Source organism: Acartia tonsa, chromosome 9 (genome assembly GCF_053477335.1).
Source record: "Acartia tonsa isolate MP-2025a chromosome 9, ASM5347733v1, whole genome shotgun sequence".
Classification (NCBI taxonomy): domain Eukaryota; kingdom Metazoa; phylum Arthropoda; class Copepoda; order Calanoida; family Acartiidae; genus Acartia; species Acartia tonsa.
The window spans coordinates 42208867-42236833 of record NC_137268.1 but is presented as its reverse complement, the minus strand read 5'-3'; the positions used below and the strand labels follow the sequence as shown (position 1 = coordinate 42236833).

At 34.0% G+C, this 27967-nt stretch overlaps 1 protein-coding gene across 1 annotated transcript in view; it reads left to right on the top strand.

The window, feature by feature from the left end:
- Window positions 1-27967, top strand: part of LOC145328993 (corticotropin-releasing factor receptor 1-like) — a 95793-nt gene that overhangs the window by 62946 nt on the left and 4880 nt on the right. The window contains exon 17 of the mRNA XM_080172985.1: window positions 6247-6327. Within this exon, the coding sequence (XP_080029111.1) occupies window positions 6247-6327 (81 nt within the window). The remainder of the gene's footprint in view (window positions 1-6246; window positions 6328-27967) is intronic.

Here is a 27967-nt window from a genome sequence, read left to right as displayed (position 1 = left end):
TACAACTAATTTTGGATGTAAGAAAAAAGCTTTTCTATATACAATGTATTAGCGTTCACAACAGATTTCTTAGGTATAAATCGATTAAGTTCATATCATAATTTTGATAACAATCTAGATATAAAACAATTTTTAAATGTCAATTTCTAGGTCAATAAAGTAAATTTTAATATGTTCATTATGAATATATAGAATTTTATAAATTTCTAATTAACAATGAACTTTCAGTAAAAGATCTAACAAATTATTATGCTATTAATTTTTGTGTAAATAACTTTTCATTTAATATATTTCATTATCGTTATATACTTTTTTTACGTAATGCAAAATTATACTTTTTTAATATTAGGAAGAATTTTTATTTTACCCTGTAAAAAAAGCAATGAAAAAAGTAAGACGTCTAAAATGTCGTATTCTTAACAGGTAGACTTTTTGGAGTAAGGAAATTATGTCATCACATTAATTTCATAGAAAGAACCTAAAAGTCTAATATATTTAGTAAATTTTATTTCGGAATTGTTTAACGAACATACTTCATTTAAGATTGCGTGATTTATTTCAGAAATAGAAATATACAACGTAAAAATTTATTATTTTTCAAAATCTAGTATTTATTTACGAAGCACTTCGTAAATAAATATTAAGAAATTTGAATATTTAGAAAAATATAAATAGGGAGCTATTTGTGAACGAACGGAGAGGGGAATATATATCATATTCTTGAAATAGAATTCTTGGCGACGTTAATTAATATTCCCCAATTTCAATATTATCATGTCTCTAAATTCCCTTTTGATTTTTCTCGAAATACGATACGTTTAGGGTTTGGAATACTTAATATTTTAAATATGTAGTAGACACATCATTGAATTATAGCATAGCTTCGATGTTTAAAAACCAAGAGAAAATATTTGAAAAAGTTTGCGACAGGAAAAAAAGTTTTTGTACAAATATAAATAAATATTTTCTAGCTATTTAACCTCTTGGGACGCCGGCTAAATAACAGCAGCACATTTTGTAGGGAGGGGTCAATGGTCTGTAACTTGTACTTGTACCCAAAGTTTTATAACCACGTTATCTTTTTTGTTGGCTTAGAAACATTGAGTAATTTTGTTGATTTTTTATAATTTTTTTCAAAACTTTTTCAGCAATATCTTTTAATCTATAAGCATCAAAAGGGATAATTTTGCATATTTTATATCAATCTGTGTAACTCGAAAATTAAAATGATGTCTGTCTATCCGTCCGTCCATCTGTCCCTTAAGATCTCAGTAACCACTGAACCAATTGATTTCTACTCTTCAGGGAATGTACCTACTGGTCCGGTGGTGGTTTAAAGCTATTTTCTTGGGGGCGGAGGGTTGGACACCCCCAAATCCCCCAAAAACAAAATATCCTCCCCAATTTTTTTAAGAATTGTTTTCGCATATGTTTTGCATATTCGTAATTTATTCGCAAAAATTGGCGACCCATTCCCAATTTTTTTAGGTGGGTAGGTAATGATACCCATAGTATGAGAAAATTTCATTAGGATACCTTAACCTTGGCAAATCAAATCCAGATTTTGCATCTTATAACCTCTGGACTTTTAAAACTTTACATTTTCTCAGGAATTCCTTTAAACTTTGAAAAGACGACTCTAAGGACAGTAAGTTTTAGTAGAATCACATAACATTTTCAATAAAATTTTCTATACTCAGTTTTTTTAAGGTATAGCCTCCAACAAAAATTACTGGGATCAAGGAAAGAAGACGAAGTAGCGGGTTTCATCGACGTATTTTCACAGTAGCTTTTGATGGGATATTTTAAGTGAATGATTGCTCCGCAGGGTTAGGAAATTGGCCCCGCGGGGATAGAGTCCCCCGCAGTGGCTAGAAAAAGGAGAAAATCTACTGTGAAAATACGACGAAACCCGCCACTTGATTTTTTTTTCCATGGTCCAATTACTAAAATGTTTTAAAACTGTTTCAAATTAGATATTAGCTATGCAATTTATTGAAAAGAAAGTTTTTATTAAATTGCTTTTTAGTGGGATTTTACTTCCTGGTAAATATCATATAATGTGATTATTCGATTTTGCCAACTCTAAAAATGATACAAAACTAAATCTGTTGATACTAACAAAAACAAAAAATTTTAAAATTCAAATAAATAGTGAAATCTTATAAGTTTAAAAGATTGACAGACTTGCTTCCTTGATTTCAAACGTATCATTTATAATAATATTGTAGATTTGTTATATTTTAAGAACATTTTATTAAAGTATGTTTTTTACAATCTAAAGTTAAGTTTAAATGCTAAATCATACATTTTTTAATTGAAATGACAATATTGAAGCAACAACTAATTTATACATGTGTACATAATACATTTTTATTTTTTAATATTTATTTTAGTCAAAACTTAAACTAAGAGAAGAAGGTAACATTGGACTTTAAATTACAGTATTACCAAAGTTTTATAGCCGCTTTATTTTATTCGTTGGTTAATTAACTTTGGGCACTTCGGAAACATCTAAAATAGAAGTGTTCAAACTTTTCGGCCAATAATCTTAAATTTTAGTAGAAAAAATTTAGTTTAGAATCATTTGGATTATACAATTATTTTTCGTGTTATCCGCCCCCATAGGACAGGTACACGTACTTATCCTTGTTTAATTGTTTTTAAAAGCGAAGCTTTTCTATAATTAGGGTCGGTCCGTCCATACGTCTGAGACAGATAGCTTTTTTCGTTAATTTAGGCATGTTAGAATTGTCCTATCGATTTCAAACTTTGCATGGTGATTCCTTTAGTAGTTAGGTACGATTTAGAAAGCGTAGCAACTCTATAATCATTACAAGAATGTCCGTACGTCCATTTTAAACATGTTGATTCTTTTACTTTTTGAACTACAAATTTTTATGTGATTTAATAATCCGATTGATCTGATTTTTGGTATACTGATTCCTGGGACAACAAAGTACAATAATAGAAGCAAAGCAACTATATAATCAAGTCTTAAAAATGTAAGTATGTCCATAAACATTATCCTGTATCAAGCAACTTTTAACAAATTTAATTGCAATTTTGCTTCGACTCTTATACATATATATATTCTGATTATTCATTTCTGATACTATACAAGTGTTAATATCCGTTTTTTCTACCGTTTCAGTGCTTCGCTTTTATGGATGTTGTCATACTTGTTAAAAGATTTGTTGGAACAGAAATTTCTCCTTATTTTGCCCCCAATGTTTCTTGCAGTAAATTAAACCAAATATATCAAATTTAGCTCTTGCTAAAAGTCGATGTTTAAGGTTAAGAATAAGATTAATCCTGCAGGGTTATAGCTGAAAAAATAGGATTAGGGTTTCTATGGTTCTATTGCTGCATTGAGTAGGACATTGATTAATTAAAATGATTTTCATTAGCCGAATTTTTTTTCTTCTCTGTTGGCCTTTTTCCTGCTCTACGAGTAGAATATTTTTTAAGAACAAACTTTATGCCCCCATCTACACATTTAGAGCTTATTTAAATCTATTTGTGCTTTCCCAAAAAGTTCCTGTCGAACATTGAAACCTCCCCCTTTCAAAAATATTTGAAATAATTGTTTAATATAAAATGACGTCATACGATACAAATGAGCAATGATAGGTCAGTATACATTTTAACTGACCTTTAGTAAAATTCAAACTGGCATATCATTGGTCATTTGTATTGTATGACGTCTTTTTTATTATGTACTATAAGCTGCTTCCCTATTCCTGCAAGGGAGGGAGCTAACCCTGCGGTGCCTAAACCTGCGGGGCTACCTATAAGCCAATACAACCCATCCAAACCCTATTGAAATTAATAAACTAACAAACTAAAAACTATCCTACCCCTTCATATTATCGAATAAATTTAGGATGGTTTGTTTCTGTGATCAATAATACACTTGGAGGAAAAACTCCAATCTTTTTCATCTCCATATTCCTTGTTTTTGAATTTCAATATATAAAATAGGATAGGCATAATTTAATATTTTACTAAATGTTATTTTTTTGTGAGAAAAGCTAAACAAAATATGTTAAGACTTACAGGAAAATTTACAACTAAATTTAATATAACGACTATCATCATTGCAAAGAAAAACAAATCAATGTCAGGCAAATCATAAGTTTATATCAATTAAAAGTTTAAACAAAATGTCTTATAAATCTATCCCAAAACTAATTAAATATAGAACGATTAATATGGTTGCATTTTAAGGCTTGATTAATTATAGAGATGCTTGGAATAAGAAATGCTGTCTATAAAATATTGGGCACCAAATTACATTCAATCCAATGTCCTCTCCCTCTCTGAATTTTTCTTTGAATATCTGTTAGAAATAAAATCCTTACTGTGGTGTGCGTTCCCTTCCGCACCATGTAATTGAACAAGGATGACAACATCCATAAAAGCGAAGCACTGAAACGGTAGGACAAACGGACATTAATATTTGTATAGTGTCAGAACTGAATAATCATAATATATATGTATAAGAGTCAAAGCAAAAATGTAAGTAAATTTGTTGAAAAACTGCTTGATTCAGGATAATGTTTATGGACATACTTACATTTTTAGGACTTGATTATAGAGTTGCTTCGCTTATTACTTTATACTTTGTTGTCCCAGGAATCAATATACCAAAAATCAGATCAATCGGATGATTAGATCACACAAAAATTTGTTGTTAAAAAAGTAAAAAAATCAACATGTTTAAAATGGACGTACGGACATTTTGGTGATGATTATAGAATTGCTACGCTTTCTAAATCGTACCTAACTATTAAAGAAATCACCATGCAAAATTTGAAATCGATAGGACAATTCTAACATGCCTAAATTAACAAAAAAGTTATCCGTTACGGACGTACGGACGGACCGACCCTAATTATAGAAAAGCTTCGCTTTTAAAAATCATAAATTAATAACAATATATAAAAGGATTTATAATTACATGGATCTTACACCAGATTATCATTTAATTTAATAAAGTTAAACTTTTAACTGGATAAAATAACGATTACTCCTTCCCCTTCACTTCTACTGGATGAAAGAACTGACCAATTAAGTCATGTCGATGTGAGCAATTTTACCCTGTCATGATACATTCTATGCCCATTAAAATATAATCACTAAAGCAAAAACTTCCCCCTTTGTTTGCTTCACAGTCTTCTTTAAACACCACTATTTGCTATAGTTTTTTTTTGTTGCAATTTTGCTATTTCATGTATCATTGGTTGAACACCCCAAAATGTAACAAAATATATTACACAAGTCTTCACTTTAATCTTGCTAAATTATAAAATCACTGGCGGATACGCCCCTAGTGGCCTTTAGGGGCACTTAAACAAAGGGTGATCTGGCAACCTCCCATTTTCAATTTATTTTTCTCCAATACAAAATACAAATTTTGAGGACCTTGTCTTTCTATTAGGGTTGGGCCGGATATCCGGTGTGGCCGGATACCGGATATTGAAACTATCCGGCCGGATATCCGGCTATAACTTTTTTTATATTTTACACCAAAAATCTCTGCTTTTTAAAATTTAAATGGCTATAATTTTCTTATTATTGAAGCTAGAAGAACATTTTTTGAATATGTTTATCTTTATGTAAATTTTATATATGAAATCTCAAAAGTTTATTAATAAATTTTTTTTTGCTACTTTAATATCTGGTAATTTAGCCGGTTATCCGGCCGGATATCCGGTAATTTGGCCGGATAACCGGATATTTGCCGGATATCCGGCGTTGGCCGGATATCCGGCCGGATACCGGATATCCGGCATTTGAAATCAGCCGGATATCCGGTATCCGGTATCCGGCCAAAAATGTATCCGGCCCAACCCTACTTTCTATGGGTGGTCGCAGTCTTCCCCAAAATAGTTATAAACCTACCCAGGACCTGGGAGATGTTACATTGTAAAGGAGAACCATATCGGCTCAGCAGTTATCGAGATCCTTTGCTACAGACAAAAAAAGCTTACTACTTTATATAAAAGCATTGCCTATATACCTGTAAGCAACCAGTGGTCCATATTAATACCCCACCCACCGGCTTCAGGGGATTATGAAAAAAGGAGGAGAGTTTTTAAGCGGTGTTATAGTTAAGTTTAGGTTAAGTATTATGGGCCGGGTTAAGAAATCCATGGGGGATGGGGGGGCGGGGGAGCATACATTTCAACCCATTCCCCCTCTATTGTTTTACACTAATGTACATTAACCTCAATATTTCAGGGGATAGTTGTATGTTTGTTATACTGCATTATGTCGCCAGATGTCAGGCTGGTTCTATCAAAACAATGGTTTAAGTTTAAGGTAGGTTTTTTACTTTTGAAACAAAAAAGTTACAACTGAAAGTAAGATTGATCATAAAATTTCATGGGTAAGCCGTAGACAACGAGCTTATGTGTTTTTTAGTGCTTTTTGCCATAGTATGTAGTTGTGACCTTAATTACAGAGGAAAAGTTACCAAAAGTTTATTAGGGTTTTTAAGAAGTTTACTTGTCTAAAAATAATATTGATTTTAAATTTTTTTTCTGAAAAATTACACATATGCATATTTACTCTATTATAAGGCTCTAAAAAAGATATTACTGCCATACCCTAGCATACCCTGATAAATTGTTTTTTGCAGCTGGCTAATATAATTAACGACTAAAAATAGCCTAAAAACATCCTGAGATCTTTCAGTAGCTTCACTGTAAAGGAAGACCATATCGGTTAAGTGGTTAGAGAGATCATTCGCTACAGACTAAAAAAGCTTATTTCTATATATATAAGAACTAGCGGCTACGCCCCTAGAGGCCTCTAGGGGCACTTGAGGAGGAGAGAGTCGAATTTAGTAATTCAATTTCTTATTTTAGATTTTAAAAGAAAAAGTAAAAAAAAATTACGTTTGATGTTTGTTTTTCGTTGAACTCTCTTTCTAAAATTGAGAAATTTAAAAAAAAATTAATTTCTCTAGGGAGGGTGGTGGTACCCTCCCTCAAAATAGTTATAAACCTTCCTGGGACCTATGAGAAGCTACCCTGTTAAGGAGAACCCGATCGGTTCAGCGGTTAGCGAGATCCTTCGCTACAAACAGACAAACACACAGACAGACATCGTTCTACTTTGTATTATAGATATATAGCTAAACGTAAAAAAAAGCTTGCATAAAGGATTATCGAACGCGTTCTTTAAGTCTAAAAATTTATAATTTACCTTACATATTCATCTTAATTATACAGCATGACCCTCGAAAAAGTATTTTTAAGCATCTGCAGCCCTTATTTCTCAATGAATTATTAAAAAATGCATATGTCCTTGTTCTCCATAGTATTCCACGTAAGTAGATATAAAAATATTTTTTTTACCTCCATTAACACCGGAGATTTTTAGAGCTAAAGTTTTGAAAAAGTGACTGAGAAAAAGAAATTTTTTTTGTTTCTCTTATTTTTTTGATGGTTATATTATGTTTTTCTGGCAACTGAATAATGAGACACAAAGAAAAACAAGTTAACTAAATATTTCTTTTTTATTCCACAAAAAAATATAAATTTTTAATGGCAAAAAATACTACTGAATGAATTGATTATTTGCAAATTTTAGGTTATTTATTAACCCTTATTTATAGAAAAGGATTAATTATGACAGTTGCTCCGCCTACTTTTCTGACATCTCAATTATTTAATAAGGGGTAAATTAAGCTTTTTAGACTAAAAAATCATTATGTTTTATTTTTATTTTCTTTATAACTTTTTTGTTATTAAAGTTAGGATTGTGAAACAAAAACAATTTTCCTGCTATATTCATAGAGATTTATTTGGTTTTTTAATCTTAAACAATTTTGCCTAATAAGTAAGTTTTTCAAAATATCATTAAACTAAAAAGACTCAAAAAATATGTGTAAAAAAATGCTTTTTACTCAAAAACTAAATTTTTTATTTCATTTTTGTATAAAGTTTCTGCTAGTAACAAAAATAAAAGGATTTCTAGCTTAATTTTGCTAAAAAAGTCGTATCATGTTAAAAGTTACTTTTTCCTCAGTCACTTTTTCAAAACTAAAGCACTAAAAATCTCTGGTGTTAATGGAGGTAAAAAAAAAATTTTTATATCTACTTACGTGGAATACTATAGAGAACAAGGACATATGCATTTTTTAATAATTCATTGAGAAATAAGGGCTGCAGATGCTTAAAAATACTTTTTCGAGGGTCATGCTGTACAATTTATTTTCTCCTTTAATGATTTATAATGAAAAAGACATTAACAAGGAGGACAACATTCACAAAAGCAAAGTTCAACAAATAAGACAGTTGTACAAACGAACATTAACGATTTTAAAGTGACAAAAAATAATTGAAGAAACAAAATATTATTTAAATAAGGAAAAAATATGATGAAAATCACGATGGCCGTTAAAGTGATGTAGATCCACAATGATGATACACAAAATTACCCCTTCTGTAGATTAAAATTAGTGGTTGAAACCTTTTGGACACTCAACTCAATAAACCAAGCAATCAGTAAAAGTTCATATGTGAAGTTTCAAATATTATTTTGACTCTGTAAATGTTCAAGTTAGGGCAATAAACGGCTAATTTTCGTTTTATTTGGGGTCCGTGGGAAAAAGTCTGATAATATCGGGTGTAAGGGGTTTATTATTATATTTCCATATACGAGTATATACTGACCCTTGTCCGAGAGGTGTGAAATAGTCCAAAATATAGGGGATATAAAATATTAAAATTCTGTAATATCTCACTACCCTTCTGGACAGAATATAAAATATTTTTTAGCTAAATATCATGTGATTTGCATGATTAGGAATCACGGAACCTTGGCATATTTTCTAGAACTTTCTTGGCTTTTTTTGTAGCTTAACGTTAATTAAAAAATACCGAAATTATAAGAAGCAAAAAGCGGTGCATATTTTCTAACCCTGTCGGGTAATCATTAAAATTTACTTTACCTAACCTAACCTAATCTTCATAAGCTACTGTGAACGTACGATGAAGCCCGCAACTTCGTTTTTCTTTCCATGATCCTAATTTTCTACTAATACTCCATTTGCAAAATATGCGAATTTCCCAAAACTGCTTCTGATAAAAATTGTTTTAATACTTCTTTTTTATATAAAATAAATATGATTGATATTATTTTGTTTTATTATCTTGATTAATAGCTTTACTAGGGTGATAACAGATATAGTTCAAGGAGCTAAAGGTATAAGACAATGAGCGATAAATTGATGTCTATCCCCAATGATGATACACAAAATTACCCCTTCTGTAGATTAGATTTAGCGGTTGAAACGTTTGGACACTCAATTTAATGAAACAACTAATCAAAATTCAATAAAACTCTAAAGTTGTTAAGCCAACGAATAAGAAAACGCTATTATAAAACTTTGGGAACTTGTGTTATTTTTTTGCTAAAATTATTAATCTTCCTTAATAACTATAACTTTCTATTATCACCTTCCGGCTTGTTATTTGGGATGTGTGGAGTGGAAAATTTTTAACAAGGATGACAATATCCATTAATGCAAAACATTAACATAAACGTATAAGTATATTTAGTATAATCAAAATTATAAGTAAGTATTCTGTCCGTCTGTAAAACACGGGCCAAAAGCCTTCATAGCCGACGCCAACATATATCTTTTATTTTAATTAATCCATTTACGGTTTACCCTTTTATACAAATTATAGAAAAGCTTCGCTTAGTTAGAAGGGGAACTTTTATCTATTACCATATGTTTTTGTTATTTCTTGGGGGGGGGGGGGGAGGGGGAGAGGTCAAAACTCAAAATCATATATATCAATCGTCATATAGGGGATTTATTTTTTTTTTTGGGGGGGGGGGTTAACTTATAAAGCCTAGGTGTCATGTTATCTTCCCCTTCCCCCACCCTCATTTTGGTCAACCCTTCTTAAATAGGGAAGGGGGGGGGATGGGTCAAAACTCAAAATCATATATATCAATCGTCATATAGGGGATTTTATTTTTTTTGGGGGGGGGGGTTAACTTATAAAGCCTAGGTGTCATGTTATCTTCCCCTTCCCCCACCCTCATTTTGGAACTAACAAGGATTTTTTATAACTTCTTCTTCCATAAAAGCGGATATTAACACTTAAAGATTCAGGGCAAAATTGAGGTTCAAGATCCGCAACCATGGATCTAATCCATGGTACTGTGAAAAACTTATTGGAAGAGGACCAGTATCCAGCCGAAATCAGGGAGCTATTGGGGAACCTTATCCTTCTGCCGGTCAGCAATTCGAGAGTGGAAAGAATATTTTCCCATCTCAAATTGCTTTTCAGCAAAAGGAGGTATAACCTCAAGGCCCAAATGGTTAAGGAACTGATGTTCCTCGGCTACAATAACCTTATTCCCAAATCAAACGTCAAAGATTTTTTGTAAGCTGCTAAGCCATGAGCCGTTTGCTTTGAGATCAATCATTCTTCTTGTACATATTTTATTTTTAATACATCTATATTGTTTAACTTTAATAATATTATCAATAAATTATGAAGAAATAAAATTGAAAATAAACGTATAATTAAAGAATCATAATGGCAATGCATTTCTATTTTCAATTGTGTATGAATATTATGAAATAAACTTATTTAGTACAGCTAATTTCTTATTTATTTATCCATAATAAAAATTCTTTCTTATAACATTGACATCACAAGAAAAGAAAAGTAGGATGTCTTTATTCATTTATATTACTAAAGAAAGAGTAAAGACTCCCTTGTGTGCGTGCAAGTATTTAAATATAATATGATTTATTGTTATTTGATCTTTGGGTCAGCCACGGTGTTCGTACAAAAATGTTTAAATAAAAAGAAACATATTGAATAGCAATGTTTAAATATAACAAAAAACACAATGATTTACTTTTATTTATGTAGAAAAATAAGACAAAATTTTAAAAACTTGAGTATTTGGTATATTATATAAAGAGCTAATTTTCATTATTGGTGCATCATTGTAAACCCTCCCCCCCCCCCAAGCCGCGGGAATTCATTAAGAATAGATAGAATAGGAGGAGAATTATGAATATATATAATATTAAATAAATTTCCTATTTTAATTTTGATAAGACAATGGCTGATAAATTGGTGTAGGCATTTAGGATATTTTCAATTCTAATCAAATAATAATAAGAAAGAATTTTAATGTCTGTGGAAAGCTGTTTATGATAATGAATAGTTATATTATTATATTTAGAGATGAGAGGGGAATTAAATTTATCCTCAAATGTCCTATCCTCCTATCCTATCCCAACGCAACGCCAACCCCTTTCCCTCTATGGTAAAGCGAAATATGATACGGATAAATACTACCCCCCCCCCCCCTACTTTCTTTCATGTGTGTTTACTGTTTTACATTAAAATTAACAGGATGTCTGTTTGTCCGTAGTTGTACTTAAAATATATTAAATGTATAATTAATAGATAAATAGCTAATTTTCATCATTTATGCATCATTGTAAAACAACCCCCCCCCCCCCTCGCCGGAATTCATTAAGAATATGATATCCTGGACCGGCTTTGTAAAGTCACAGGACACGTATGATATCTATGTTTATAGCCCCCCCCCCCCCCAAGGAGTGGAATAAATAAAGTATAGCCGTTTCCTAGTTTAATTTTGATAAGACAATGGCTGATAAATTGGTGTATTAAAGGATGCAAACTTTTTTATTTTAATATCCGTGGAAAATTATGGAAAATGCAGCGGATATTAATTGGTTTCAAAGCCATACTAGAAAAGCTTTTCTTTCATTCAGGGTTCGGCAGCCATAGTCTCTGTGGCTTTTCATATTGAAAAAAAGGCAAACAACAAGTCAAGTCATGACTAACTTTTAAAATCATTGGAAGAAACATTAAAAAAAAATACACTTAATTAAAGAAAAAAGTTACACTTACATGACAACATACAATGGCCGATAAATGATGAGACACAGTCTTGCCCCATCTGTAGATAAAATTAGAGGTTGAAAAGTTTAGACACTGAACTAAATGAACAAACCAATCAAAATTCAATAAAAGTCCCTAAGATCTAAAGCCAACGAAAACATAATTAACAAGGATGACAACATCCATAAAAGCACTGAAACGGTAGGACAAAAAGACATTAACACTTGTATAGTGTCAGAACTGAATAATCAGAATATAAATGTATAAGAGTCGAAGCAAAATTGAACGGAATAAGGAAAAATAGATTATATTTATTTCAGTACTTACGAGATTTAGTGAATATACATCAAAAATATATTCACCAAACCTTATTCTAATTTAGCGGGTTTTGAAATATTAAAACATATTTTTTAATATTTGTTGACCAGCTGAGAAGGTAACAAGATATTACCCTCTGTTAATATATATTAGTATATTCAGATTTTCAATTTAAATATTCCCCTTCTATGTATTAGGAAATATACAGAAAGGTGTGAAGTTTGGACTTCCGGGGTACATGGGATATTAAGAAATTTTAATATATTTACGGGAAAATAATATTTACAAAATATTGATAAACAGTAATATTTCACTACGAAATCACCCTAGTTTTGATTTATTTAATATTTTTCAAGAAATATTCAAACTTCAAATATGATTGGTTTCCAAGGTTAAGCCAACGAATAAGAAAAGACTTGGGGGACTAGTGTAATAAAACAGCCTAATATCCACTACCTGAAGCGTTTTTATAAATCGTTAATTAAGTAAATGATCAGAGCTATCCGTCTGGATGCTTGGATGTACAGACAGACAGAATCTTAGTATAGAAAAGCGTCATTTTTAACAAGAGACTAATCAAAGTTTCAAGTCTACATAACAATCCAAGTATTTTTCCTTTTCTAAGAGACCATTCCTATGATTGTATTTTTCAATAATTTGCAGAAAAAAGATAGGGGGAGGGGGGAGATATTTTTGTTTATGTTAGTGTTTTACCTTTGACTAGGTTAGATTTATTGAGTACAAGGTATTTCCGCAGGATTAGGATATTACAGGTATTGGCTCCGCATGAGTTAGAAATAAATAAAGAAAAAAATTCCTCCTCCCCCAAATTTTCTCTATACCCTTCCCTCTCTTAATTTAAATGTTTTCAAAAATAAGTAGGGGGGACCTGTCTGTGGCTAGGCACTTTTTGGGAGAGCAACAATGAATTTATTACAATCAAAATAAAGTCAATTTTATGCTGTGAAATGTTTCTAGAACCCGTATTATGTCTCTCTTTAGCCACAACTTTGCAATCTTTTTTTGTCTCTTATTTGAGTCAGCAGGTTTGGAAAGTAAAGGGATGAAGATTTAGACAAACATCAAAGACAGACATCAAGCTACTTTGTATTATAGATGGTACAATTGTTATGTCCAAACAAGAACAATCATGTCTATTGGTAACATGTTAATCAGAGAGAGAGAGGGGACAAAGGGCAGTTTCTTACACTAGTCCCCAAAATTTATAATAACACTTTCTTATTCGTCGGCGTAACAACTTTGGGGACTTCAGTGCATTTTGATTGGTTGAGTGGTTAAACGTTTCAAACACTAATTTTAATCTACAGAAAGGGTAAATTTTTGGATACCTCATTGGGGATGTACTTCATATCATCAGCTATTGTCTTATCCCTTTAGATCCCTGCATGTTACTGCAAGCTGTTACTTTGTTGTTTAATAGTTAGTTCTTTCATCGTATTATAAACGGCTTTCCACGGATATAGAATGTACAATTATAAGATTAAAACCAGTTTTTTTTAGCCCGTGCCTTCGGCAGCTGGAAATAAAGCTGGATATAATACGATGCTAGACATAGTTTTTTCGTATGGATGAGAACCGGTTCCTATCCACTGGATTCGAATGAATACGAGAATAGTTATTTCTCGCATCGTATTATAAACGGCTTTCCGCGGATATAGAATGTACAATTATAAGATTAAAACCAGTTTTTTTTAGCCCGTGCCTTCGGCAGCTGGAAATAAAGCTGGATATAATACGATGCTAGACATAGTTTTTTCGTATGGATGAGAACCGGTTCCTATCCACCGGATTCGAATGAATACGAGAAAAACATTACAGCCTAGTTTTATCTAGACTTGTTATAAAGCATTCGCATTTTTGGGACTAATCAATGTTATCCAAGAATAATTTAAAAGTACAAATAACGTATTAGACTCGTAAGAATACGCTGCTAACCCATAGAGTGGATTAAAAAAGGTCTTCCTTTATTTCCGATTCATTAATAAGGTCGGGTAGTTTTTTTCCTATTACTAACCCTTTTGGGGTGGGGAGGGGGGGGGGGGCTAGCCATGCAGGGCTATTCAGTACCTGTTATAACCTAACCTAATCAGACCTAAAATACTAAGCAAATAAACAGAGATTACCCTCCCTCTTATTTTCAAGTCAATTAGAAAATAGGTGGGGGACGGGGGGTGAAGGGGTTTACCCTCTCTCTTATTTTCAAGTCAATTAGAAAATAGGTGGGGGGACGGGGGGTGGAGGGGTTTACCCTCCCTCTTATTTTCAAGTCAATTAGAAAATAGGTGGGGAACAGGGGGTGGAGGGGTTCAGTGATCAAAAAGTTATTTTGTATAAAAGCATCGTATTTTCCACTACTCCAGAGAGGAAAAACTGTTTAACCCAGAACTAAGCTAATTATGTTATATATTTTGAAGAAGAAGAAAACCAAAATTGGATTATATCTAATAACCTTGTTCATAAATCAGGACTAGAGTGTCTCAACCATGACACTTTGGTTGAGTATGACTTCCGAATTAGCGGGAAGTTCTCGAGATCTGTTGGCGAACATACAAACCCCCAATACCAGGAACCATCAAGTTTCAACAGCAGGTTTGATTATAGATTTATTGATGAAATTATTTCAAAGTCCTGAAATTACAAAATCAATTAGTTCATAATTCCAGTTATTTATAACCACGTAATCTTAATTGCTTTTTAAAAATCATTTTTCTCTACGGTTAAGAATCTTTGGAAACTTTGGCTTTAAAGGAAAATTATTTGGTTTAATAAATCATTGTTAAATGCAAAAATAAAGGCACATAAAAAAAAATACTAAAACATATATTAATCATTATTAAGTTTCATGTTTAGCTGGCTAAAGCCTTTTTAAAACTACATATAATCGTCCTATACACCATTCTTCTTAATAAAATTAACAAATTCTACCTGAAGTTCTTATGGTTTCAAATCCCTGGTATACTAGGGTCGTTCACGCACTATGAGACCAATGATAGGCCCAATTTTGTTCTCCGAAATCTTCACACACTCATATCTCATTCAAAAGTAACGAACGTGCGCATCAAAAAATATAAACAATCCATGCCGCGTCACTTTATGAAAGGAAAGTCAAAAAAGACGACATTTGCGCTTAGTTTAGGATAATGATAAGGAATTAATTTCGAACTTGATAAACACAAAGCTTCCTCGAAAAGAGGTTAAGACACACCCCCCGTTTGAAAGTCAAATTAACTTCCTTAACGAGATTCAAGGTTTTTTTGCGCTGAGCACTAGCAACATTTCTCACTAAACTCAACTCACCATAATCACATGAGAATGGCCACATCCCGAAAACGTGACAATTTTGCTCCTAACTAAATGAAACCCCGTGAAATGCATACACAATATTATACTCCTCACTAGGACTCATAATACCTCACATTTTAGGATAGAAGGATGGGGATTGGTTTGTACCATACAATATTCCATGCACATGACACTCACAAGATCACATACTCAAATCCTAAAATGGATAATCCTATTAATCATGATGTTGTAAATATAACAACTTATACTAAATAATAATCATTTCATAATCAATAGGTAATAAATCATTATTAATAAATCAATAAGTACCTACGAAATCAGGTTGAAATGTAAACAAATAATGGTAAAATAAAACGAAATAAATCTTAGACAAGAAAATTAAGATTTATAGGTACTTAAAACTAAATTTGTTAAGCATCAAAAAGAGTAGTAAGAAAAAATGTTTCAAAATCCTTGGGCAGAAAGTTTTTCAAACTTAATGAATAAGAACTGTACTATCTTAATCAACAATAAACTTTTCAATACTTAAATAATAGCAAAATAATAATATCTTCGTTAGAATTTTCATCGGAATTATGAAAAAAAAATACCAATTTTTCTTTGTAAAAAAAATATGAGACTTTAAATATGAATTTTCAATCATTCCTTGATCTGAATAAAATGTTTTACTTGATTGAAATTCATATATAATTTTTAAAAAAAATCTGCTAAAAAAATACTTGATTTTTTCTTAGAATAAATATCGAATCACGCAACCTCGACACATTTATTTCTTTTTGGTAAATTTTTCAGGTAAGTTTTATAATAAATTGTACTTTTGAAAAGAAATTAAACTCAATAAAATTAAATTTGAGCATATGAAATAGAATAAAAATTAATCGCATTTCATTTGATTCTTATTTTAGGCATAAAATAGGCATATGAAAATGTGGCTTTTTACTAAAAAAAAATTCAATTTCCATAAAATAAGAATCAATTATTAATCATAATTTTTAACAACTGCCTGACTGATACAGCATGTTCTTCCAGGGGAGATTTATCTGACAGCCTGAACAAGACTCTTGCAGTCTTTCTCCCATCCTCAATCCTCGTCACTCGGCCCATCCGCAAACATCTCATCAGCGGATTGGTACTCGTAACCAGAACTATATCTCCGTCGGCTAGTGGCTCCGCCATTTCATCCTTCCACTTGGACATCCGTAATATCTTCGGTAGGATCTCCTGGCAGTCGGCAGTCCAAAACTGGGCAGACAAATCTTCTAACAACTTCAACCTGGAGGAAATTTGGTCCTCCGGTTTCATCGCCACATTGCACAACGGCTGGCGGTCAACATTTCCCAGCAGCTGGCCAGGGGTAATCAGCCGCCAATTCTCCACGTCGTTCGCAGCTTCTATCGTCAATGGTCTGCTATTCATCAACTTGCTAACCTCTGCCAACAGCACCAGGAGCTCGTTGAAATTAACAGAACTATTCACCAACTTCTTGGACAGCAATCTCTTGGTTAATCCCACCATTTTCTCAGCTTGCCCAATAAAATGGTGGGCTCGGGCCGGGATCTGAGACCAAGAAAACTCTACCTGGCTGCCCAACTTCTGCTCTAAAACCTTGCGAGCACCGGATAATTGTGTGCCCATGTCGCTTACTATGACCTTCGGCAGACAATGAACAGCCTCCAACTTGCGCAGGGACAACAGGATACTGCTGGTATCATACTTTTCCAAGGCATCTAACCATAACGCCCCTGAGAACCTGCAGACCACCACGAACACCCACACCTTCTTCGTTGCTGTCTGACTCCTCGTTTTGGCGGCAGCTCTCCTCGTAACCAGCGGACCCATCAGGTCGACTTGCACAGCTTCAAAAGGCCTGCTCGGGACCAACTTGTCAGGTAACACATCCTTCATGGTAGTACGACATTCCTTGGCCCTCTCAACACTGCAGGGCCAACACTTCTTCACTTCCATGATGGACAACCTCCTTGCCTTCACAATCCAGCACCAACGGCGGCTCTCAGCTAAAGTTCCACGGACACCAGAGTGAAGCTCAACATGCGCTTCTCTCATAAAAACAGCAGCTAACCAATTACCAGGCTCCAAAATTATTAAACCTGGCATGTCTTCAAATATCATTTTACGGCCACCAGTAATGGCGTCAATGACGGGCTCTCCACGACCAACCATTTTAAGAATTCTCATCTCCCTGGTCACATAATTTCCTCCGGGACCAACGACAGGCCAGGTCAATGATACTTCATGCACTAATGGATTCAATGACGCATAATTGCCTTTAGCGTCATTTATCCACTCATCCTGTTGGCTACATGACACAATGAAAAGTTCCGCCGCCGCCATAAAATTGTACAAAGACGGCTTGTACACAGAATCTGCGGCTGCTACATGACTACCAGCGGCTGTAGTCTTACCTTCTTGTCTGCTCTTTAGCTTCTTCAACCAGGTGTTCGCTACTTGCAGGACAGCTGCCATAATACGTTTGGCCTGTCCAAATGATCTCCTGTGCTTAAACCTAAAGACATCTTCAGCGGCTTCTCCGGCAACTTTCATTGAACATAACTTAACCATTTTGGTATTCAACTCCTCTGGTGGTAAATCCTGCTTGACTTGTTCGGCAGTTTTCACCGGCCACGCACTTTCATCCTGGCGCAACCATTCTGGGCCCAATCTGTACCTGGAACCTGGTCCCAAATCTGATACCTTGCAGGTGCTTCTGGTGCCCAAATCTGCAACATTGTGTGTCCCCGGGACCCACCTCCAGTCATCCTTGTTGGTTGCAGATTGAATTTCTCCAATGCGATGAGAATTAAATGTGTTCAACATAGCACTGTTGGAAACTATTTGTGATAAAACACACGATGAATCAGTAAAGTACATCACTCTGATAACATCAAAGGGCAGGGCATCTCTGATGGACTTTGACAACCTTGTGGACATCTGGCAACCCATCAATTCAAGGCGTGGAATTGATTCACACTTGACCGGCGCAACTCTTGACTTGGTGGCTAGCAGAAACGTTTCAAATCCTTGTCTAGTTGGCCACCTCAAATATGCCATACATGCATAAGCCTCTGATGACCCATCCGAAAACATCATCAAGGATGGAAGGCCAGTTGGTTCCTCCGGGACCACACAACGGTCAAACTCCAATTTAGCGACCTCAGCTCTGTCCTCCAGCGACTTAACAAGTTCATCCCGTAGACTTTTTGGAATGAAATCTTGCCAGCCCAAATTCAGCAAACATGTTTTCCGCAGGACAAGTTTAATTCTCAACAGAATAGGGCTGCAAAGCCCGATCGGGTCGAAGGTCTGGGCGGCGAACCTGTGGACCATCTTCTTTGTCAGATTCTCGTCCAAGGCGTCCTGGAGGTTGTACAAATCAGCATCCTCTTTCACCTTCTTTCCCTTGACTTTACCATCTTGGTTGACTCTTGTGGCGATGGATAACACATCGGTGGCTGGCTTCCATATCAGCCCAAGCACCTTGGTTGGCTGGCAATCATCTCCAGAATAAATGACTTGTTTGAAGGAAAAACTACCTTTGCCGATAATTCTGTCGGCTACTTTCATCATCTCCTTGGCTTCTGGCACCGATCCTGCTCCCGAAATAACGTCATCTATGAAGCTGTGCTTCTCAAGCTTGACTGCAACTGGAATCTGAGGTAACTTGAAATCCTCATCAGGGTAGGTAGGTATTTGTGGCTCCTTCCATAATTCAGGTTTAGCAACAATTTCACTACCGTTTATCTGCCCCTCTCCATACATCTCCTTGACCTCTGCTTCACTCTTTCCGCCGAACAGGCGGGACGTCAACTTCAGGGCTGTAACTGCCAAATTTCCCGCAGCCAACTCGCCAAAATTCACAACTTTAGTCAGGTAAATTTCAAGTGGACCGTCTGGCGTCGGGGAAAATAAAACTCTCTTCATCTGGCTGTCGAACTCTGTGGCCAGGATGGAGTTATAAAACTTGGAAATTGGAAAAAGCAACAAATGATAAAAAATCTTCTGCATTGGCGGCGGACCTCCCAGCATTATGTTATTAAAACTGGTACCTTTGAACGTCAGAGAACTATTTGCACACAATCTCATGGGTGTGGAACTTGAATCCTCCTTGAAAGCAACCACTATTGATGAACAAGACTTAGGCCCTTCATACTGCAATTCTTCAGGCGTGGCTTTTTTAAACATGCCTCTGGATATGGCGTCGTTGAATACCTCCACATACATTCCATAGGTACCTTCCTTGACCATCTTGGCACGATCCTTTTCAGCAATTTTGCGGGCTAAACTCTCATTGTAGGGTAAAGTGTGAGGATCTTCAATATAAGCATATTGATCTGTCCACTTGTTGGACTGCAAGTCTAGTGTTAAACCTGCCTCAATTATCCTCTGCCTCTCACGCTGGTCCCAGGTAGTGCCGTCGGCCATAGCCTTGCCTTCTTGACAGGCAGTACATCCTGGACAAAGTGCCTGCGGCTGTACGCCAAACGATTCAGACGTCAGAAAGTCTGGCAAGGTGCCTCCACTGACACTGACAGCCTTATATGCCGACTTTTGATCTCCAGCTCCACCGTCAGCACTCGTACAGATAAAACCACTACCAAAAATGGTTCGCCACAACATAGACTGGCCCACTTTCTGGTAGGTTGATGGAAACACGTCAGGATGTGTATTTCCAATGATGATATCTAAGCCTCCACTAATATATGTAAATCTTTCTGGCGGCATTTTAAATATCTCGGCGGCAGTTTCGGGGTGGACCGAGCGCATCTCGTTGGCCCCGCCGAGGGTAGGCATGACAGCTGCCTCAAACTCCCTCAAATTACCGTCCCTATCCTTTAGATAAAACACAACATTGCGGCAGGAAGACTCACTGCCGTCAGCTACAGAAATAGTTGTATATCTGCCAGTAGATTTCAGCTTCAACTTGTTGGATAACTTCTCAGACACAAGTGGCAAATTTGCACCAGAGTCAAACATGACAGTGGCGTGGCAGGTGCCGCCGCCAGGTGCTACAACAGGAACTAACTGAAGTAAGAAGGTGCAGGGGCTGGGTGCAGAACTTGACTTGTAGACTGTATTCACACCAGCACTAGCCTCATGGAGCAACCTAGAATGATATCTGTCGCAATTATTGGTGCCACAAACACCAAGCTTATCCGATTTATTACACTTGTCAGCAGCATGGCCGTCACACAGGCAGAGTTCACATAACTTCTTCTGCTGGACAACTTTCTTTCTGTCAACCACATCCATCTTCTTAAACGTGAGGCAACGGAAAATCGGGTGTTTCTCCTTGCAGCTCTCCACAGGACATGCACTGTTCCACTTGGAAGCCTTGTCCTTTCCAGCCTTTCCATTCTTATTGTCGCTGCGGCCAGACACTTGCGCGGCGGCAGCTCTGTCACGATTTCTCTTGCCGGCGCTAGTGTCGTAGGACATATCACCGGCCAACATTGCTCCCCTGGTCCTCTCCAGCAGTTCTACAATCTTCTGGATGTTTGGTTGGTTCATGCTACCTAGCTCCATCATAATTTTCTCTCTCAAATTTTCAGGGCACTTGTCTTTGAAAATATGAATAAGAGTTAGGTGGTTGTAATCCTTAGCTGCAGAACCAACGATGGCTTCTACTTCCTGCATCATGCTCTTGAAGGTAGCAATTGCACTAACCACGTCCACAGGTTTATCCACAGGTTTCATCTTGTTCAGCTTAGTTAAAATCCTCATGAACCGGCGAGTGTTTGATAAAAACATCTGATCGAGAAACGACCATTGTTCATTATGATCTCTAATCGCTGACACTTGCTTGCGTAGTTCCGGGTTGGTTATCACCTTCTCCATACACAACATCAGACTTAACCTCTGGTCAGCAAATCCGTAACCAGAGCATAGATCCTTAAAGACCTGTTTAAAGTTTGGGTAATCCGTGTCAGTACCGTCGAAGGACGGCAACAAACTGTTGTCCCAGCGCCCATACTGCGAGTTGGAACTCCAAATATCCACGGCAGACATACTTCTGGAGAGCATGGCAGGTGTCCCACTCTCATCCAAGTTAGATGAACGACGTTCCATCTCTCTAAGCCTTCGGTACATATCACGTACTTCTTGGCGCAACTCCATGGAAATTTTAAGCACTCCCATGTCCATCTTCACCTTCTCAATGACGTCGAGGTTCCTGGCGACAGTGCTTGACCTCGCGTCGTCTGAATCATTGTCAAGCCAGTACAGAATTTTTGTACACTGCTCCAACGACGTATAAACTTTATCTGCAACAGTTTTCTGCTCACTAGCTTCATCCAAATCACGCTTGAACTCGCGCAGCTCACTAGTCTCCACGGCAGGTTTTAGACTTTTTATTAGGTCAGATTGGTCCTTGACCTCACTAAAAATGTCACGAATTGATTTTACATTCACATTTTCACATGAACTAAAACTTTGGCAGGCTTTTAGATTGTCATAAAACACTTTTAACTGTTCGTCAAACACCTCTAGCCGTTCACTGCCAATAGCGATAGCTCGCTCAATTTTCTGCTTTTTGGTTAGTGGCATATTGATTCACTAGGTACTTATTTCACAGAAAAAATTGTCACAGTTTATTGCATCAATAATCACTGGATGCTATTGATCTCTTGATGAATGCTAACGCCTATTCATCAGATACTTTGAAATTGTCTCAACCATGACACTTTGGTTGAGTATGACTTCCGAATTAGCGGAAAGTTCTCGAGATCTGTTGGCGAACATACAAACCCCCAATACCAGGAACCATCAAGTTTCAACAGCAGGTTTGATTATAGATTTATTGATGAAATTATTTCAAAGTCCTGAAATTACAAAATCAATTAGTTCATAATTCCAGTTATTTATAACCACGTAATCTTAATTGCTTTTTAAAAATCATTTTTCTCTACGGTTAAGAATCTTTGGAAACTTTGGCTTTAAAGGAAAATTATTTGGTTTAATAAATCATTGTTAAATGCAAAAATAAAGGCACATAAAAAAAAATACTAAAACATATATTAATCATTATTAAGTTTCATGTTTAGCTGGCTAAAGCCTTTTTAAAACTACATATAATCGTCCTATACACCATTCTTCTTAATAAAATTAACAAATTCTACCTGAAGTTCTTATGGTTTCAAATCCCTGGTATACTAGGGTCGTTCACGCACTATGAGACCAATGATAGGCCCAATTTTGTTCTCCGAAATCTTCACACACTCATATCTCATTCAAAAGTAACGAACGTGCGCATCAAAAAATATAAACAATCCATGCCGCGTCACTTTATGAAAGGAAAGTCAAAAAAGACGACATTTGCGCTTAGTTTAGGATAATGATAAGGAATTAATTTCGAACTTGATAAACACAAAGCTTCCTCGAAAAGAGGTTAAGACATAGAGGATGAAATAGGAAAGTTAAAGAATATAGGAAACAAAGACAATTATGGCTATACCTAAAACAACTATATCAAAATAAAAGCAACATATCTTATATTATACTATTGAGCAAATACATTTAAAATCAGATTTGATATACAACAATTATTATAATATAGTTTTATAAGCTGGGTATTAATTTATTATACGATTTTTCATATAATAAGGATAGGAATTTTTATACTTTAAAAACTGTAATTAATTTTAAAGTTTTGATTTACAATCCACTATAATACGATGCAATAAAAAACTATTGCAATATATTTTTATCTATCTTTATATCCCTGGATTACCTACTATAAAGAAAAAGATTGTTTCCTAATATTTGTATTTTAATGGTAGACCTTTTTTTCGTGTTATGTGTCTTTTAACTTTACCCTTGTGTCACATGATTAAAAAATGTGGAAGGAACCATAATATTTTCTTTTTTAATTCTTACTTTTTTATTTGGTCACTAGCGGCAACGCCCCTAAAGGCGTCTAGGGGCACTTTAGGGAGCAAAAGGTATACGTTTATATTTTGAAGGCAGAAAACAAATTTTTTTGGGGGTCTTTTTTCTGCAGTTAAATTTTGTTGAAAGGGTGGATGAACATTCCTCCAAAATTGGTATAACCCTGCACTGGTCTTAGGAGAACCATATCGGTTCCACGCAGACAGACACATAGACATCCTGTTACATTATATTGGTCATGCTATCAACAAGTTTGTTGTCAAAAGAGTGTTACTTAAGTATGAAAAATATCAACATAAATATTTTAGGTGTCAGTGCTATGAAGGCAACAACATTGAACCTTATACTTCCTTATAAAATCTATCACTTTATTTATCATTATTAAAAGTAACATGATATCACTCTGTGTGTCTGGCTGTCTGTACCACAGGATAGACTAACCGCTGAACCGAAATTGTTTTACTGTACAATGTAGCATTTCTTAGGTCAAAGGAATGTGTATAACTTTTTGTGGGTAGGAAACCACCAACCTCACAAGAGAATTCGCGCTAGAAAAAAATGAACCCTTAGGGGCGTCGCGGTTCGTTAAAATAATGAAGTCAACATGAAATTTACACAGTAAAAGTGTTAAAATCAGAGTGTACATTTAACCTTATTTTCCATTTACAAAAGATCAAAAAGAATATCTTGATTTTTAAGTTTTCACTAATGTATTTTACATTTTGTGCCTTTTGACTTTATTTTTTTTTTTTACTTCAGAAAATTTATAACTAAATATTTTAATTAAGTAAGGCTTGGATTTATTTTTGTTTATATTTTTTTACTGATCAAATATTTTTATATTTTTAAATTTTATTCATAAAATACAGTTTCATTAATTTAATAACTCATAAATTACATTCAAGGTGTTAAATATGAGAATTAAAAGATGTTTTTACATTTGAATGTTTTAGAAAGAATGTGTGGGCATTTGCTGAAGATTTCATTTCTTGTGTTTAAAGTTAATTATTTGATTCAAAACATTTTATGATTTTAAATTTTTTAAGTAGTTTTTCTAATAAAACAATTAAAATAAAATATATCGCCTTGTTAAACAATTTTAAACACAATTCATTATTAAGGTTTTATGTATCTTTTATATTTAATTTACTTTTATTTTCATTCATTCATAATTGACATGTGCAAAAAATTATGAATCAGTAAATTTTATTTCAAAAGATCTTCTACATGAAAGGTGTTATTTGATACATAAAGCTAAATATTAGATAGGTTAAATATTATATAGGTTATAGATGGTAAAGAAAAATATAAATTATTTAGTAGCCAAAGTTTCATAAAAAATTTATACCATTTATTATACAATTAGGTGTTAATAATATTATCTTTTTAAATCATACATTAAAGTACTATTTCTATCTACAAGCACAAACAAACATCCACACACCTAATTGAATTAGCTGCTGTTACATGACTAATCACACACACAAATTCACTTATTTTGATAATCTCAGGCATTTATTCTGTATAAATTTTGCTTCTGGTAAAAATTTGAATTATTTTTTGCATTGATAAATTCTCACAAATGTACAAAAAGATCTCTTTGTGGCAGTGTTTCAGTAGGAAACACTAAGTATTTGCTGCAGGCTTTCTTTAACACATACACTTACATTCTAAGCAATTTGCTCATAACTTTTAATATTAACCATAAACATTAATAATGGTGTTATTAAACACCAAGCTACAAAGAAATTTGGTAATGAGTGGAGAATTAAAAGACATCAACTGTTAAAACTCTTCTAAAGTGATAGTGGTTGTTCCAAAGGATACTAGAAAATTTACAAAGGTATAACACAACAAATAAGTATTCTTTAAAGATTTACAAACTAGTGAAAATATTTGGTTTTAATTAGTATGTAGAACTCGATGAAAGTTTCAACAATGCTAAGAGCACTAAGACCCAACCATAAGCCCAGAGAGCTTCCAAGGTCAATGACAAGATTAAACATATCATAGGCATACTTATCAGTGTAAATTGTGACATCATTCTTTATTCTCAACTGAACTTGAGAGTTATCTAGCCTATTGTAGTGATGATCAACCTCTTCAAGGCTGAACCTCATTTTGATGCATGGTGGTAGGCAAGGTTTCATCAGTTTCATCTTCAATCCTGTGTTAAGCTTATAGAATTCATTTTTAATTTCATGCTGTTTTTCAATATCTGAGATGACCAACATCTTTCCTTCCTTACAAGTTAGATTTGTATCATGAGAAAACCAGGGTGGCAAACATCCATAACATTTCATCATACCTTTCTCTAAAACATTTGTTACACAATCTTCATAACTGTTAGCGTTCTTTTCATAGTTGTTACAAGTAACACCATCATGGATACTTTTATCATCAATTATTATCTGCAATTTATAAGTCATTCCTTCAAAATATCCATTTCCTGTTGGACCAAGACTAATTCTTCCAAAGTTAGATCCAGTGATACCAAACTTGGGAACTCTTACAGGATCAAGAATAAACAGAGTTGATCTTTTACTTGATTTTATCCATGCTATTGTTTGAGTTGGTGTGATGTGCAAGCAATTTCCCTTAGGATAGAAAGCAAACAGTTCTTGTTTTGCAGGTTGTATGGTATGGAATAGGTCGTTGGTATTAGAAATATGGCTATTGACATCCGTATAATCTGCTTGATAAAACAAATCTTTTAGTTCTTGATACGTCGAGTTTCTATATTTGCCATTCCATGAATAATTGTCCGTTTTATCAAGGTGACCAGTAGTAAATCCTGTCAAAGAACTGTATCCCTTTTCTCTTGCAGTAGCATAATTGAACTGTCCATCTTGACACAAATATATTAGGGGTTTATTGATTTCTTCAAATGTTGATGATGATGCCAGTTGAATGATGGGAACATTTACGAGCTTGTAAATAGAGTATTGAAACTGATATACAAATAGGCCAAATGCTAATAATCTAAAAGATATTCTTGCCAAATGGGTAGCTTCCATTTGTTGCTTCCTTTATTCTAAAAACAATACAATTTAAACATTTTAATTAATAATTAATAGATTGAATTGTTTTATCATTAGATACCTGTTGTCCTTTTCCTTGCTTAGCTTGTATTGATACAAAACCTGTAATAAGGAAATAATAGTTGTGTTTATTTTAACTTATATATATTTTTACTAAGGATAAGGCAAAAAGTGGTTCCTTGAACCAATAAAAAAAAATATAGATTTCCTTTACATTTTAGTATAAAAATTAAAGTAATATATATAGAGCGATAAATAGTATACATAATAATCACCCCTATTTAAAGGCCTTCTACCAACTTTGGGTTGGGTCTTTCGTGTCAGCTGAATCTTTCAAAAATGTAAATTTAATGTATAAAACAGCCCTTATAATAAGTTTGTATTAATTTGAATTAATCTATAAATAATAATCAAATTTTAAACATGACAACTTTAAGAAACTGAATAAAACTTTCTTTATATGATCATTTTTACAAATGAAAATTTCTTTTAGCTCCTTATTTCTCAAATTTCTGTCAACTACCTAGTTTTTTAATCAAATATAAAGTACTGGTTTCCAACAGTGTTACTAGGTGACCATTAAATACTCCCTTTATTACAACTTTTTAAAGAACATTTTTAGTGGGGAGAGTTTTTAGAGTAAAAAGAATGAAGTGATGGGTGCTGACTACACCCCTGTTTTGCAATGCCTGACCTTAAATCAACCAAAGAAGGAAAGTAAAGGGAAGCTAAATTATTTTTACTTAGCTTACTAAACTTTTCCCTCATCTAATAATTTGCATTTCAATAAGCTAAGGAGGGTTTTGTTTGCTACAATATGTGCTTGCATGGACGATACAAAAATTATTGTTTAACAATATACAAAAAGACTTTATTTGATTACCATAAGCTAAGCTTGTACACAATGTACATAAATAAAATAAGGATTAGCAGACGCTTGATTTAGGATAGATCAATGAACTTAAACTTCATGATTTCTAGCATGTTCACATTTTTTGCTGTACATAAATTTGACGGCTAAAATCTTTTTGCCAGGATTTACTTGTTCGAGTTTTCTAAAACACTAGAATCAGTCCCTTTTAATCTTTTTGTAATGTTGACTTTTAGATAATACAAAAAATGCAGTTGAAGAACCTCATATATGGCACAATTTGTAATTTTTTTCTTGAGACCTTGGGTTTTACTCTTTACATTACTGCATGGTAAACAAATGTAATAAATGTTTTTCGACATTTTAATCAACTAAATAAACACTTAAAGTAAACTTCTAACAAAGAAACGCATGTAATATATGATGAGGCACAGAAAAACTAAACTTGCAAACATGTTTGAAAAGAATTCATGTAAGAACAAATGGTGACAACTTGTTTCATTATATTTTATTTTGAAGACTATCACCACTAATTCAAAAAATATTATTAGCAGCTAATACTCAATTTCCTATTAAAAGACTGCCACCAG